Source organism: Gobius niger (genome assembly GCF_951799975.1).
Source record: "Gobius niger genome assembly, chromosome: 15".
In the NCBI taxonomy this organism is placed as follows: domain Eukaryota; kingdom Metazoa; phylum Chordata; class Actinopteri; order Gobiiformes; family Gobiidae; genus Gobius; species Gobius niger.
The window spans coordinates 4,118,579-4,135,518 of record NC_136866.1 but is presented as its reverse complement, the minus strand read 5'-3'; the positions used below and the strand labels follow the sequence as shown (position 1 = coordinate 4,135,518).

The 16,940-nt window shown below is 41.2% G+C and overlaps 1 protein-coding gene across 1 annotated transcript in view; it reads right to left on the bottom strand.

The window, feature by feature from the left end:
• Positions 1-16,940, bottom strand: part of LOC306975116 (kinesin-like protein KIF13B) — a gene marked incomplete at its 3' end in the record, with an annotated part of 55,963 nt that extends 39,023 nt beyond the window's left edge. The window contains exons 1-3 of the mRNA XM_079572536.1: positions 16,842-16,940; positions 12,094-12,187; positions 1,110-1,183 (exon numbers count right to left, since the gene is read on the bottom strand). Of these exons, the coding sequence (XP_079428662.1) occupies positions 1,110-1,183; positions 12,094-12,187; positions 16,842-16,914 (241 nt within the window). The 5' untranslated portion in view covers positions 16,915-16,940. The remainder of the gene's footprint in view (positions 1-1,109; positions 1,184-12,093; positions 12,188-16,841) is intronic.

Below are 16,940 nucleotides of genomic sequence, written 5' to 3'. Positions count from 1 at the left end.
TACAGACACTAACATGAGATAAACAACAGTATAAAAATGGAAGAAAAAGGCGGCGGAACATGTATTAGATGTATTTACCAGTAGCGACTCACCAGCTAACGCACAGTAGTGTACAGATATTTTAACATGAACCATGACTCCAGTATTTTAAAGGAAAGGCCACCGTTTTTACATACTGAGATATGTTCTTACCTTATACAAGTTCTTTAGGACCTGTCTGATCTTCACCCGTGCCTTCAGTCACGTAAACACAGCGCAGACGGCGTTAGCATTTAGCCTCTCCCTCTCTCCTCTATAGCTCCAAAACAGGTCAAGATAGAAGCTACCAAGCTCTTCCACGTTTTCCCTATTTAAATATGGTTACGTGAAGTGTTCCACTACAAAGTATAATTAAACAAAATTAAACAATGTGGATTTTTTAAGCGGATAAAAGGGGGAACTATATTGTAAGGCGTAATAATACCAGGAGCAGTTCGAAATCCGCGCAGTAATCTTCACTTTACTGCGCTATATAAATAAATAAAGATCTTCTTCTGTTTTGGAGCTATAGAGGAGAGAGGGAGAGGCTAAATGCTAACGCCGTCTGCGCTGTGTTTACGTGACTGAAGGCACGGGTGAAGATCAGACAGGTCCTAAAGAACTCATCTAAGCTAAGGTAAGAACATATCTCAGTATGTAAAAACGGTGGCCTATTCCTTTAAAGAGACAGAGGCCTATTTCAAGACATTCACTACAGCCATTTTGAGAAAGCAATTTTACACAAGGCAGTTATTCTAATTTACTGCATTTACAGACCAACAGAAGGTTTGGTCATCATTGTGGTGTGATATAGACTGGTGCTATGGGATTGAAAAAAGCATAACACCCCCTCTTTAAGTTAAGGTTACTGCTCAAACCTTAACTTGCAACCTTTAATGCAGTAACTTTAAATCGGTAAAACATCGAGCGGCCTTCACCCAAACAAGCAGCTGTTTCTCCGGCTCCACAAATAGGTCCCAGTATCACAGAACGTCCGGCGAAAAGATAAGTTTGAGAAATGACTCAGAGCTCAGAGGGAACAAACTAAAATAGAAGCTAAGCAAACTAAAGAGGGCCTCAGAGATAAAGACCTGCGAACTTGTCTTTCTGCGCCTCGTCCATGGACCAGAAGCAGTGGTCGTAGGCGAACGTCTTTGGCTGGTTGCTGAAAGAAAGAAAATACAGATTAAAAATTATATTCAATGACAACAATTATGTGTCTTTTGTTGCTTTTGCTCATGTGTTTTCTGTTTTTCATTATGGAACAACATCAAAGTGTCGCTCTGCAATAAATGCCACGGTAAGCCTGGCTCTGCAGTCGGGGGGGGGGGGGACACGGTCAAAGGTGTCTGAATGATAGTGGCTCTCTGAACATCAGCTGAGGAGCGTAATCCTCTTTGGCTCGCGGGGAAATCGAGGGAGAATTTGACCTTCAGCCGCTCCAAGAAACTCTCAGCCTCCCAGCAACAGGGACGCACGACGTCACTCACTCGGATCCAGAGGAAAACGGGCGAGGAGCGGAAAAGCTCGAGGTTTTTTCTTTACAAATTAAAATGTACCGTCAATGTGAAATGTGTTAATGAATCTTGTTCCTTCCAATCCAACGTGATTTCCGGATTTTGACCTGGTTCAATCCTGGGTTTAACATTGAGTCTTGGGCCCGACCAATATCAATACCAAAACTGTGATCAAGGCCGATGTTTAAGTCATTTCACTTCAGCGTTTTTGTCACATTTTTGAAGCACTTTTGTCGTGTTTTTGTGTTTTTATTTTCATTGCTTTTTTTGTTGTGGTTTTTGCCATTTTTTGGTTGAGTTTGTGCCACGTGTCTGTCACCTTTTTGTCGCTCTTTAGTCACTTTTTTGTTGTATTATTGTTGCTTTTCTGGCACATTTTATCAGTCTTTTGTTGCTGTATTGACACTTTTTTTCAAGAAGCTTTTAGACTTGGGTTCAATTGGGGGGTAAGAGGTTAATCTCCCATATAGCCTATAGGAAAACGTATTATTATTATTATAGAGAAGGTTTCGATCATAGAAATACATAGAAACATATCGAACAGAGGTTTTTCTAAGGCTGATGCCGATATTTTTGGCCAAATTTTCAAAAATGTCTTGTCTATTATCCTGTGTATGAAGCCTCTAAACGTGTCAGTGTTGAACTGTGACAGCAGGGGGCGCAGTATGAGGGCATTGGACTGATTTCGTCAGGACATTCATGTTTAGTTACTTCAGAGGGAGCTTGTTTGAAAGACGAAACAATCAGTAGCTTTCAAAACGAGCAAGGGTAAGTCTATCTCTTATAGTTCTGAAATTATAAAGCAAAAGTTTACAACAAAAAATGAATAAAGAAGGTGAACAAACGTGTGACCAATTTTCACCACGACGTTTCTCTGCTCCCCTGAAGCCGAGGCAGATGAGGGGCGGCTGACTGAGCTCTGTCCAGTGCAAAAAATGGGAAGTCTCTATCACTTTCGGTTCTGGAGAAATCAGCCGACTTTGTAAAACACCCAAAAACTGATACATCAGCCCGGCTCTTATCGAGTGATACAAACCAGAAAATGGCCGCACAAATCAGCTTGATATTTAGAAGGTCATAACATTCTGTCTTCTGCTGTTTATCTCTTCAAACAAGTTCTGAAATTCATGTGATGCTTGTATTAGTTTAGCAGCTCATAATTCAATCTTCTCTGAAATGGAAATGCTTCTGGTCGTGTTTAAAGATGTGCTCCATCATGTGAAACGCAAAAAATTTCAAATCTTATCAAACTTGACATTAAAACACACAACTTACTTTTACTTAAAGGGGGGGTATTATGCAAAATGGACTTTTTCAAGCTTTACATCATGTTATTCTGTCATTCCCTCATTAAAAACACGCCTGAAGTGTTGCCTTGGCACATTCACGTGTTTTTGAGTAATCTGTAAAAACTCTGATGGCGGCCATTTTAGGGATAGGTTTGCCTGAGTCCTCCTAGGAACGCCCCCACCTCCTGGAGACGCCTCCGAGCTTTCGTCACCAGCCGAGTAACCAACCACTGCTCCTCAGCAGAACCCCCTCCCCACTGATGCCACAGACAGCGTGTGGAGGGGGCGTGTCGAAAAGGCTCAGAGGTTCTTAAAGAGACAGAGGCCTATTTCAAGACATTCACTACAGCCATTTTGAAAGACAATTTTATACAAGGCAGTTATTCTAATTTACTGCATTTACAGACCAACAGAAGGTTTCGTCATCATTGTAGTGTGCTATTCACCTTATTCCGCCTCGCCCACTTTTGCCACTCTCTGCGTTGTCTCGGCACCTCGTCGTCCAGACACTTCCGGTCGAGCGCGAAGCCCGTTCATTTTAACGGAGAACGAGGGATAATATTCTCCGCTCAAATCTGATGTTTAGTCGGTTGATTTGTGTAAAATGTCCAATGTTCATTTGCACCGACATGTCGACACTGCAGCGTTTCTCTGTGCGGCCTGAAAACGGCTTTGTTTTCGTGAAGTGACTGATTTTATATGGACTTCTCCAGCCCCATGCTAACACATAGGAGAAAAGGGGCGGGCACAATTCATGGCGGCGCCCACGCGAACCTCCGGAATAAGGTGAATAGACTGGTGCTATGTGATTGAAAAAAGCAGAATACCCCCTCTTTAATGAGAGACATTTCAATAATAATCCTCAACTTAAAAGAGACTAGATGCAAATTGGCCATTTTATACTCACTACTGCCACCTCAGGTCTTGCGCGTAACTGCAGGTTCTATATTAAGCTCGTGCATGACGGCATTTCGGACCCAAAGTGACAACTTTTTGAGTGACAGTGCAGGATTTTAGAGGCAGTTGTGGCGAATATGGCACTGGATTTAATCACAGTTTGATAAAGTATTGTATGTTTAATTGCATATAGCAGAAAAACAATAAAAGTGCAGTCCTGTTAATTCTAAATAAAAAACAAACTTAGGCAGTCAAAGAAGCGAGCCAGAAAAGTTACAACTGCATTCAAACTTAACTATCCTGTTTTCATTGTATAGAAGTTCACGCGTTGAGCCGACATACTATAAAAGTGCAACAATTCCAGCAAGAACAATTGCCCCCGATTTAAATACTTTCTCAAACAAGCTTACTATAGATTTATCATTCATATGGAAATTAGAAATAACTCCTGCTCTTGCCAAAACTATTTGCTCTCCCGGGCTTTTTTAATTGCACATTGGGGAGCCCCATTCAAACAGCAGCGGCTCCTCTCAGCATGTGAAAACACACGGCCTCCGCTCAGGCAGAAATAGTCATTTGGGGGGAAGAAAAAAAAAAAAAAAAAAGAGTAAATTCAGCCACACACGGGGGGTTGTAATAAAACAAGGCCTCGCTGTGTGCAAACTGGCCGTCCATGAAAGAGCAACATTAACTCCTGCCCTGTCCCAGACGCAGAGGACATTCCTGAGATAACTGGACAGATCTGAGGAGACGCGAAAGCCAATGTTTACCAGGGTTTGAACGCAGAAAATCCTTATCAAAACTGCGCTGTGAAGAGAAAAGTGTTGAGTCAATATGAACATCCACACAATGAACTTCTCTGGTTGTAATCGTAAGGCGCTCCTCTGGCTAATCATCGCTGCCAGAGGAACCAGCTACAAGTGGAACAGGATGCAACAACCCACCGTATCTAAACAAACATGGAGGCGAAGAGATGACACAGTGTTTTCAAACTCCAGAGTGTCTTTTTACACCAGTTGGATTTAAAACAATAAAATCAGGTGAACATAAACACATCAGTGATAGGAGTTTAACCTTTAACCCCCACTTGAGCCAAACCCATTTTCTTCGATTCAACTTTACCCGAAATCTAAAAAGCTTCTCGACTGGAGCTTACAGAGTAAAGGCCAGAGTAACGCCTCATTTGAAAGCTAAGACCTACAAAACTGAGATTTTTCCTTGCGCCGTTGCACAGTTTTTATGCATTTTTTTGTCATGTTTTTATAACTTTATGTTTGCGTTTTTTTTTTTTCGTTTTTTATGTTGCTTTGTCATCCTTTTTTTGTCACTTTTTTGTAAGTTCGTAGTCAGTCTAGTTTTAGTTTTTGTCACTTTTTTTTTCTTTTCTTTTCTGGTTGCTTTTTTGTTGCGTTTTCATCCTCGTTTATGTCTCGGTTTCCACACTATTTCAACTCCCTTTCTAGAAGCTTTTAGATTTGGGCATTGCCGAACTGTCCCCCACCTTACATTTTCTTCTTACTTTCTTAAAAAAAAGCAACGTGAGATGATTTAATGTGGCCCTTTGTAGAGCAAAAAAAAAGTAAGTTTCCTTCGCCCAGTCCTGTGCAGTTAGGAATTTTTAAAGCAATAGCCAGAATGCTCATTCCAGCCACTAGGGGGCAGCTTAAAGTTAAAAAAAGGAAATAATTCCACACAGGGAACTGACATAACAAGAGATCAGGATATAAACAGCATATTAGAGCCATGTGGTAAATGGCCAGTCTGCCCCAGGGCGGTTGTGGCTGCAATAGTAACTTACCGCCCTCAAGTGTGGAGTTAATGAATAAGGACTTAATGTAGCACTTTGAGAAACCTGTGACACAGGCTGGTAAAGCGCAATAAGTGTAAGCCATTGTTATTTATTAGGCCACAGTCCTTCACAATACGTGCGGCCCGCGACCCGCCCCCAAAACCTGTTCCCCCTGCTTTAGTTCCTTTAGTTCTAAACCAGAGGTGCCCAAAGTGGGGCCCGCGGGCCAAAGTTGGCCCGCCGAAACAATTCTGTTGGCCCGCCAGAGAGTGACCTACTTTTGCGCTAACTCTCTTCCATTCATTCTCAATGGTAAATATGAGTGCAGTACAGTTTTTGACCACCAGTGTCAAATTGGGGGCGCTGTTTCACTCCTTTCGCAAAGTTAAGGAAACACTTGTGGTGTCTTGGTATTTAGGGCCGTGGGAAGATATTTTGGCTAGGGGGTGCTGAGAGACAAGATTGCCCCCCAAAACGCTTTCTTTGCTTATTTCCTATTTATTTAATATTGCCTGTAATGCATTGACGATCCACCAGGGGGTGCTGCAGCGCCCTCAACACCCTGGGTTCCCACGGCCTTGTTGGTATTTATCAATTACAGAGCGTTGTAGCATCAACTTTCCCAGTTTTCCAACTTTTATTGCAAAGGTTGTTTACGTCAACAACAGTATATGTTAAAAATTGACTTAAAGAAGAATTGATGCTGAACTGACATTTCAAAACAATCTAATAATGTGGCATTTTTTTTAAGTTAACAAATGAGGTAAAGTTACTGTAGGTGCTGTAGATACAGGTGGGTTTTTTTTGCACTAAATTGCTACAATCGTTGATTTTGTTTTACTAAAATTAGGCTTTTGCCATAGCTACCATTTGTTTTAATATAGCATGTTATTTGCATAGATAGCCTACATTTGCATTTGATTCTATCGAAAAAAATAAAGCAACTTTATAATTTGCAGTTATATGTGGTTTTCGTGCTTGACATCGCCGTGTTCGGCCCGCGACTCACAGGCACTTTTTAATTTTGGCCCTCGGAGACAAAAAGTTTGAGCACCCCTGTTCTAAACCTTAAAAACCTGGCAGGGTCCGACAGCCTCCTGTGGTCTTGAATATTATAACCAAGGGCTTATTGCGCAGCAGGCGGCGTAAAGAGAAAAAATAACTCTAGGAGCCAACCAGAAAATCCCGAGATATTGATTCCAATTATTATTTGTTGGGAATTTGGTTCACATCTACTACAGCGATGGAAGTCCACGGTTTTAAACAGGCCTCATTATGTCTACAATGTTGTTGCTTTGTGAGAAAATACAGAAAATACTTCGCTCACGAACTAAACCGGGATTTTAATCAGAACAAACCAGCACAAGATGAAAAAGTATAGTATACGCAATTCTGTGGCAACTGTCCTCATATTTCGTCACAAAACTAAACCTGCTCTGGCAGAAACATGAACAAATTCTTGACTCGAGCTGCTTGGAACCCACACCTCCCGTTTCACCCAAAAGAGCTGACTAACATTCTCCTCTTCCTAAATCAGCCGTCGGATTGATCCAGTCGGACCTGTTGAGTCGCAGGCCCAAGGGGAAGCATACCGCAGCGCAGCGTGTCAGGGCAGAGGGACCAGGCACATGTGGAAAACAAAGAACCATCAAACTCTACTACAAAGGCGGCGTTCACTCAGCCCCATTATGAACAGAGAGGGATGACCCAAAGCTGCACTCGTCTGATGGAGAAACCGGATCATAGGAGAAAGCGTCCAGGCACCACCTACAGCATGTACTGACTACCAGAGGGAGAGACAAGGGACATTCAAGTATTGCAAATTAAAAGAAGCAATTTGAAGGATTACAATGAATTACTCTCTTCTTACACCCTTCTTGTGTAATGATTGATTCTCTATCTGTGATCTACGCGAAGTGAAACTGACAATAAATGCGTCTCCTGTCTTTATTGACTTTCATTAGGCACAAATATCTACAAACTTAGTCAATTAAACCTCTTAACGATTTACATTTCAGTCTTCTCTCAAATGTTAAAGCCTCTGATTTTTGTGAACTTTATCCACAATCACAAAACCTGTCCAAAAAAATGCAAAACAACAGAATATAGGAAAAAAACAGAGGAAAACTTTAGGAAATATGGGACAATTTTTGCGGTAAGCTACGTATTTAGCCACAGCTGCCCATTGGGACAGACCAAAGAGAAGCATGGCATCCTGGGCTGTTGAACATGGCGGGGGAAACCAGAGAAAACCTACGCATGCACAGGGAGAACATGCAAATCGCCGACCCCGTCCAGCCTGGGGATTAGCCTCAGTAGCTACAACAGTGGTTCAGGTTAAGTTCCTGTTACTGTACCAAAGACAATATAAACTTATTTCCTATGTTATTTCCTATTCTGTACCAAAGACAATGTAAACTTATTTCCTATGTTTGTACCTTAATTGTACCATAATGAGCTGGTCTCAGAGAACAAACTGGAATGTAAAAGAACGGCAGTTGTAAAGTTTGTAAATACGTTTAAAGGGGTAGGCATAAATAAGCATTGTTTGCTTCAGCCTACTCCCTTTTGGGCATTATTGTGTTTCTTTTCTTTTGTAAAAACTTGGAACTTGAAATTGCTCAAATAAACTAAACTAAACTAAAGTCGCTGTTTTAGACCTTGCACGATTTTTTCCATCTACCTTAGTTAAAGAGGGGGTATTCTGCTTTTTTCAGTCACATAGCACCAGTCTATATCACACTACAATGATGACCAAACCTTCAGCTGGTCTGTAAATGCAGTAAATTAGAATAACTGCCTTGAATAAAATGTCTCTCTCAAAATGGCTGTAGTGAATGTCTTGAAATAGGCCTCTGTCTCTTTAAGAACCTCTGAGCCTTTCCGACACGCCCCCTCCACACACTAGGTGTGTTTGAGATGAGCCAGACGGATGCAGTTTTACAGCCGACTGCAGACTCTCGGTGCCGGTTAGATTTCTGTCCGACTTGCTCCAGAGGCTCTGACGTCACGGGCACGTGGGGCACGGACAGATCGTGAGACCCAACGAGAGCAGGTGACTTGATCAGCCGCTGCATCTCTCCAGAGGCAACTGCAGCGGCTACTCGGCCCCGTGCATGATGGGAAAACACCCACCTGGTGATTGGATACGAGTCTGCTGTGATCAGAAACGTGCTCCTCACCCCCTCCTCTCTCCTCTTTAGATCTGAACAAATAAACTATGACTGAAACTATTAAAGTTATGCATCGCCTCTAAAATAGAGCTCATGTTTTATGCTTTTCAGAACAAACTAATGATTTAATAGGACGTGTTTTATCTCACAAACTTGAACAAACAAACAGATGGGAAAGTTTCCTCTGATGAAGAATAATGTCTCTGGAGTAAAGGAAACAGAGCAGGAGGTGAATGACTTTTATTTAGGAGAAACTTTAAATGAACGCGATATCTGAATGAGACGCTGCGTGATCTGAGGCTCTCGTTGTTCTCTGTATGTGGAGCGGTCGGATTGGCTTCAGACTTTTTTCTCGAACACACCTAACGTCTGTGGCATCAGTGGGGAGGGGGTTCTGCTGAGGAGCAGTGGTTGGTTACTCGGCTGGTGACGAAAGCTCGGAGGCGTCTCCAGGAGGTGGGGGCGTTCCTCGGAGGACTCAGGCAAACCTATCCCTAAAATGGCCGCCATCAGAGTTTTTACAGATGACTCAGAAATACGTTACTGTGCCAAGGCAACACTTCAGGCATGTTTTTAATGAGGGAATGACATAATAACATGATGTAAAGCTTGAAAAAGTCCATTTTGCATAATACCCCCTCTTGAAGCTGTGGCTACAGAAAAGGCTCGCCACAAAGAGACAGCAGGGAATGACTAAAAGTCCTTATTGGTGATGCAAGCGTTTAGCAAAGCGCAACATAGATTTCTCTCTTTATCTCACCATTAGGAACACTGGTCGGAGTAATAGTAGAAGCAGAGGTTGTGACTGATGTTGCACTCGTAGTGGGACAAGTAATGTTAGCGAAGATAGTGCAGCACAACATACTGCCAAATTATCCCTATCACAATATTAGATGACACAAAATCACGCGAGCCACAGTATGTCCTGTATATCGCAGAATCATTGAGGTCATTTGACATTCACACATTTTTATGGATTGCATTTTAGCCTCGTTTTGGTCCTTCATAAATCTCGTCTTGGCACAATTTGATGATAAACGAATTGCCAATGATTGACAATAGATGTTCCTGTCTTGTCCTTATGCTGAAACAGAACCACAGTCTGCACTTGTGTTTATGGCCTAAGAAGCTCCTTCCTTGCTCGAATACCTGAGCAGGTCTCATGTGGAACAGACACTCCCTTTGTAAAGAGAGGAATGGTGCCGTGAGGAGGAGGAAGGGAGGAGCCCCGTGCTGACAGACTGGTTACACTCTGCAAACACGGCTCGAGTATCTTAGCTTGAAATGTCAGCAGAATATGATTATGAAGAAATGTCACACAGTAGGATCATTTTAAAACAAAGAAGATAAGGTTTGCTCTTCTTAGTAGGACTGGGATGATGCCCTTTTGTCTTGATACAGAGGGACTGAGAGAGATTATGATACAACATATTCTAATGTATCAAGTATTATGATTTGTCATTAGACATTATAAAGAGCTGCAATAAAAAGCATTTAGAGAGGTTAAAATGGCATTTTCAAAGTCTGGCTCTTTTAGTTCAACATTTGTATATTTTTTTTCTAGAACTGAGTTGAGTTTCAAACGTATATGATATGTATCACAACAGACGTATTGAAAATCTATGGACTAAATGTCTCGTTTTGACGTTTTCTTTTTTCTTTTAAACCTATATGGATCTTATATGTGTCCGTACTAAAGAAACAATGAATGAAACAATGAATTGCGATAACGATATTGTGCCCCAGCCCTATTTCTTAGGTTTCCCAACCTTTCCTCACCACCATTGGTGACCTCAACACCCTTTGCCAACCTCATGTAAGCCTATGTTGTCATGTACTAGAGCAGAAGCCTCGCTCTACATAAGCACTGGAAAAAGTACCCGACTAAAAACAAGGAAACATTTTGTCTTGTTTTAAGGAAAAAATTCTGCCACTGGGGTCAGCATTTTTTCTCATCATAAAACAAGAAAGAAACACTAAATTTAAGCAAATAAATAGCTAGAATTAAGCAAAATGTCCTCAGAAAATGGAATAATTTAAGGAAAACATTCTTATTTAGTGAAAAATTGTGGATATTTTACTTAAATGTTGCTTGATTGAAGTAAAATGTTCTAAATTACACACATTTTTGAGCAAAATGTTCTTAATAAATACTAATATTTAAGGAAAATACTGCCCGTGCTCGGGGACCCATCGCCATGATGGTCAGAATCACCTGCTGGAGGATTCACCTATTGTACATGTTTTTAGTGGCAGACACGGGGAGAACATGCTCCACACAGAAATGCCCCGTCCTGGTGGGAATCGAACCCAGGACCTTCGAGCTGTGGAGCTGAGGCTCTAACTGCTGTGCCACCGAGCCGCCCACTTGAAAGAATGGAATGTATTTTCTCTCTGTGAGAATCAGTATCTTATAGTGATCTTATTTTTTCTTAAAATAAGAACAATATCCTTTGTCTAAAGCTGAAGATTCAAAAAGTTTTTCTTTCTTGTTACAAGAAAAATGAGCATGTTTTTTAGCAAATATATCTGAACTGAAGAAATGGCTAGATTTTATTTCCTAAAATAAGAAAACTTTGCTCAGTGAGACATTATTACTTTATAGGGAAAAAATAAGAACTTATTTCTTAAAGTAAGACATTTTTTACTTGCTTAGAATCCACTTTTGCAGTGTTGCACATTAACAAATTCATCTGCAAAAATGCACACAAAAATGTAAAAAGAAACACTCTTCAGTTCAGAAAAAGTACACAACATTTTTAAATAATACATTTTCTTACACACATTTACCACCCGCAGAAAACTCACACACAAAATAATGCAGCTGAAACAAAACATCAGTAACTTAGAGACTCTTATCAGGTGTAGTATCCCGTTTCTGCACTGTACAAACTGTTTGTGTACACACAGCGATTCCTCTCATGCACTGACCTAAAAAACTCCGGCACGAGGCCTTGCACCTCCAGCCCCAACTGCGGCAGGTGTGGAAACATCCCGATAAAGAAACCAAACTAACGACATGAATGGTCACAATTAGCAAATCCCAGAGGCTGCGTCATATAAAAGGAAGCGTACAATCCCCTCTGCAAAAAGTGAACACAATAATAACCGGCCAACCCTGTCGTTTTAGTGACTCTTGTACAAGTTCAAATTTCAGTTCACACTCCTGTTGAAAATGTGCACTTTGAACCGACTCCACCAGAAAGCTTATTTGGCAACTACTTGAACATTATCTGAAAACCACAAGCGTTAGTATAGTAGCAACTCAGCAACTCCAAAGTCTACAAACGTCATATTTTCAGATTGTGAAAACAGCGCTTCGCAACAAGGTGGCATTCTTGTTTAATTCAGAACATTCGCGTCAGCAGTTACCAGATGTGTCAGACTGAGCAGGATGAACGTGTACTCACCGAGGATCGCCTTTGCTCGCATTGGTGATGGCTGGATGCAAAACGGTCTGATTCCCCTCCATCTCCACCACGCATTTGGTGTTGAGGTCTTTCTCTGGGCAAAGCAAAACAGACTTATTTTAGGGAAGAAGCTTGTTTTGTTATTTTACACTGACCACAGGCCGCAGTGGGATGACCCTTCAAGTATAAATAGAATAGAAAAAACTTTATTGTCTACCATGCACAATGATGGCAGAAATGTGCCTTTGGTTCGCTCATACATTCTAATACATGGGACTATGTCTAATAATGGGACTATGTCTCCGAGCTGGCCTGGTGTCGCCTCGGGGTCCCCCCAGAACAGCTGGAGGAGGTGTGTGTGGATCAAGAAGTTTGGGCATCTCTGTTGAGACTGCTGCCCCCGCGACCCGGCCCCGGATAAAGCGGAAGAAAATGGATGGATGGATGGATGGATGTACATAATAAAATCAGTTCATTATAAAATCAGTTCACTGCAGACACAGCAGCAGCAGGTACACTTCATTAAAGGAATAGGACACTGTTTTTACATACGTAGTTCGAAATCCGCACAGTAAAGTGAAGATTACTGCGCGGATTTCGAACTACTCCTGGTATTATTACGCCTTACAATATAGTTCCTCTTTTTATCCGCTTAGAAAATCCACATCGTTTAATTTTGTGTATTATACTTTGTAGTGTAACACTTCACGTAGCCATATTTAAATAGGGAAAACGTGGAAGAGCTTGGTAGCTTCTATCTTGACCTGTTTTGGAGCTATAGAGGAGAGAGGGAGAGGCTAAATGCTAACGCCGTCTGCGCTGTGTTTACGTGACTGAAGGCACGGGGGAAGATCAGACAGGTCCTAAAGAACTCGTCAAAGCTAAGGTAAGAACATATCTCAGTGTGTAAAAACGGTGGCCTATTCCTCCACTTGATGGCAAAGGGAACAAAAGAGTTCCTGTACACATTTTTCTTGGCACAAGGAAGTCTGTATCTCTGCCCTGATGGAAGGAGCTCAAAGTGATGGGACAATGGGCGGCTCTCGTCATCTGTGATCTTAATACAGACACGACTGCTTTACTGTAATGCTGAGATAAATTGGTTTGTTCTTGGCCTGTTATTTTACTGCCCTGTTTAACAACTCTGCCAAGTTTAGCTTTGTTTTTGACACTTAAATGACCAAACCAAGAGACTACGTTAAACATCAGTACGCTCTCAATTAAACACTGATAAACCCTTGATAAGATGTGGTCACCAACTTCAAAACCTCTCAGGAAAAGCCTTTGCTGAGCTTTCTTGTAAACACAGTCGACATGTTCGTTAAAGGCACATTTAGCTCGTCAACAACAACAAACCTTCTAAGATGGGAGTGGGCAGGTCAGTTTAGTTAAAATGAATTCACAATGTCTCCTCTAACAACAACAGTCTGTTTTCATCATCTACAATATAAACTTTCCATGTGCACATTTTACAGCGCTATTAAATAAACTATGTGCACGAGTGGAGCGCTGAACAGTCGGACATGTAGAGTCAGGACGGTGCGTTATCACTGATGATTCACATCCTTTACGCTGCGGCAAAACAGACAGACACCATGTTTCTATCTCAATCTCTTCCTCTGGGGGAACGGAAGGAGAGCTCAAGAGAATGTCCCGTACCAGCAGATTTTAACACGCACACTAGTCACTTTCTCTAACAGCGCAAAGTCATTACAAGCTGTCGAATGTCATCAAAAGCAAAACACGCAAGGCCAGCAGTTGTCATGTGTGTTTTACATATAGTATGCTATGTAACATCTCTATGAGGCAACAGTACGTAAACAGCATAAAGTTTGGCTAATAAACCCACTGTTGTCATAGATTCAAAGGATCTACAACAACAAAAAAAGGTGTGAAAGCTTGTGTCTGTCCATAAAATGAGACATCGCCCAACCTTATCAATCTCCTAACCTCCGCCTTAGCAGATTTTTTCCAGTTAAGCGTTACACTGCAAAAAGTATTTAACTAGATCAGTAAAAACATCTCAATTTGAGCATAATAATCCAAATTTAAGTTGTTTTGACTGGTTAAGTTGTTCTTGGGCATTTGTCCTAGATTATTTCACTTGTTCTGAGATGTTTCTGACTCGTTTCGATACATTTCGTTCTTATTTCAGGTCATTTTCTTTGCCAATGGGGTAAGAAAGTTGGTCTTATCTCATTGGCAGTTTTACTTTCTTATTTCAAGCGAGATTTACCCTAGAACTGGTCTGAAATGTCCTCAAACAAGCAAAGTAAACTTGGTCCGATCAGGAAAAGTGTCTAAATGAGTGAAAACCGCTCAAAACAAGAAACATTTCCTCAATTCAAGTCATTTAAGCCAATGCTTGATATTTACTTTTTGCAGTGTACCCAAATAAAAGCAAAAATAAGATGCAAACACAACAAATAATAATGACCAAAGCATGACAAAAAAAGTGATGAAAAAGCAACAAAAACAAGACGAAAACGAGCGTGGAAATACAACAAAAAAGTGACAACGACACGGCGACGACGACCGGAAGAAGATCCGTTTAGATCAGTTTTGCGGGTCTTAGCTTTCAAATGAGTCAGTGTAGGGCTGAAACAACTAATCGATTAATCGACAACTAATCGACTACTAAAATAATTGTCAACTATTTTAGTAATCAATTAATCGTTTTCTAGCAAACACAGACTAAAGTACAGCAAAAATGACATGACAATAATGTATTTTGGATGAAAACCTACTTTGTTTTTAAAGTGAGGGTCTGCAGTGTTTTGTACATTGTAAATTTCATAAATATCTGTCTTTGCCTCGTCCAATCAGAAGCAGAATTAGCACAAAGAGCCTCCTACAAACGTTTACTTTAAGTTTACTCCACCAACATGTTTTCAAGCGGCGCCACTTTAGCTTTATGTGGTCAAAAAATTTAAAAAATACAATTTCCATGCACCTTTCACAGCCAAGCGATTAATCGTGAAAATAATCGGTGGATAAATCGATTATCAAAATAATCGCTAGCTGCATCCCTAAGTCAGTGGCCTATAGGCTGTATCCTTTTGGATTTGGGTAAAGCCGATCAGGAGAAAATGTGCTCGGGGGTTAAGAGGTTATTGTTCAGTGGCATCTAATCAAATGTGTACATTATGTTCCGTCTGTTTTTAGTCCAATTTAGCTCCGGGTTAGACACTTTTTAGAGCTTAGTCCTAAGATGATCCTGATCTAGGCCAGGTGGTGTCTACCTAGAAGGCAGGGGCAGACTGGCCATATGTCCTGTATTCTGGAAGAGCACAGAAGGTCCACTGGCTCTAGGGCCACCGGTCTGGCCTCTCACTTTACCTTACCCTTACTCCCGGGCGTGACCGAGCTTTACCCAAATCTAGAAGCTTAAAAGAAAAGCATCCAAAAACAAAAATGTGCAGGAAAAGCAACAAAAGAGTGACAGAAACAGAACGAAATGTGAAGAAAACGTGACGACAAAGCAATGAAAAAAGCGATGAAAAAACAACAATAACATGGAAAAAAACAAGAGACGAAAACACAACGAAAAAGTGACAAAAAAGTGACAAAAAAAGTGACGAAAACACGCCAAAAAGCCACAAAAAAGTAATGAAAAAGCATCAAAAACATGACAAAAATGCAGCGACAACGTGACAAAAAGTAACCATCACTTTTCTAGATTTGAGCTTTCAAATGAGGCGTTACAGTGTTGCTCTCCAGTCAAGAAGCCTCTTGATTTGGGTAAAGCCGAACTGGAGAAAATGCTCTCGGTTAAGGCGGGGGGTCAGAGGTTAACGTATATAATTGTGGAAGTGTCGCATTTACGCTTATTTGGGCCAGGCTGACCAGAGTCCAGGGCTGTTTTTCAGTCCCAGTCCAGCCCCTGCTAGAAGGTCAAATGTGGAAAAATTCTTGAGGAACCTTTCACTTTTTTGAGGCCATTCTGTAAATAAAAGCTACATCACTCATTTTGGGCAACTCCACCACCTTCCTCCAGAGCCGTGGGAAGATATTTTAGTTAGGGGGCGCTGAGGGACAAAATTTACCCCCAAAATACTTTTTCTGTGCATAAATCCTATTTATTAACCTCTTAACTCCCGCCTGAACCGAGAGCATTTTCTCCAGTCCAGCTTTACCCAAATCCTGTAGGCCAGTGTAACGCCTCATTTGAAAGACCTACAAAACTAAATGGATCTTTTTCCTCACATCAGATTTTTTTTCATCCCTTTTTTTTGTTGGGCGGTCGTCTCATTTTTGTCAAATTATTCGCATTTTTTTGTCAAATTCTTGTCACTTTTTCGTCCTTTTTTCCTCCATTTTTCGTCAAATTTTTCTCACTTTTTTGTCAATTTTTTGTAATTTTTTTCTCACTTTTTCGTCAAATTCTTATCACTTTTTTGTCTGATTTTTGTCCATTTTTGTCCATTTTTTGTCACTTTCTCGTCAATTTTTTCTCATTTTTTGTCAAATTTTTGTCAATTTTTTTGTCACTTTTTCGTCAATGTTTTCTCACTTTTTTCCACATTTTCATCCTTGTTTTCGTCTCAGTCTTGTTGCTATTTTCACACCTTTTTTCCAGAAGCTTTTGGACCGGGGGGTAAAGCTGGAGAAAATGTGCTCGGTTCAGGTGGGAGTTAAGGGGTTAATATTGCCCTCAGCACCCTGGGTTCCCACGGCCTTACCTTCCTCATAACAGCAATTATACATGACAGTCATAAAGCTGGTCTGTCATGTGGTGCAGCACTAACCTCTCCTGTTCATTGGCCGCACGCGGACGGCCACCTTCACATTGGAGTCGCTCAGGCTGTTGCTGTCATCCATGTCTCCACCTGACCCGGACCTGCGGG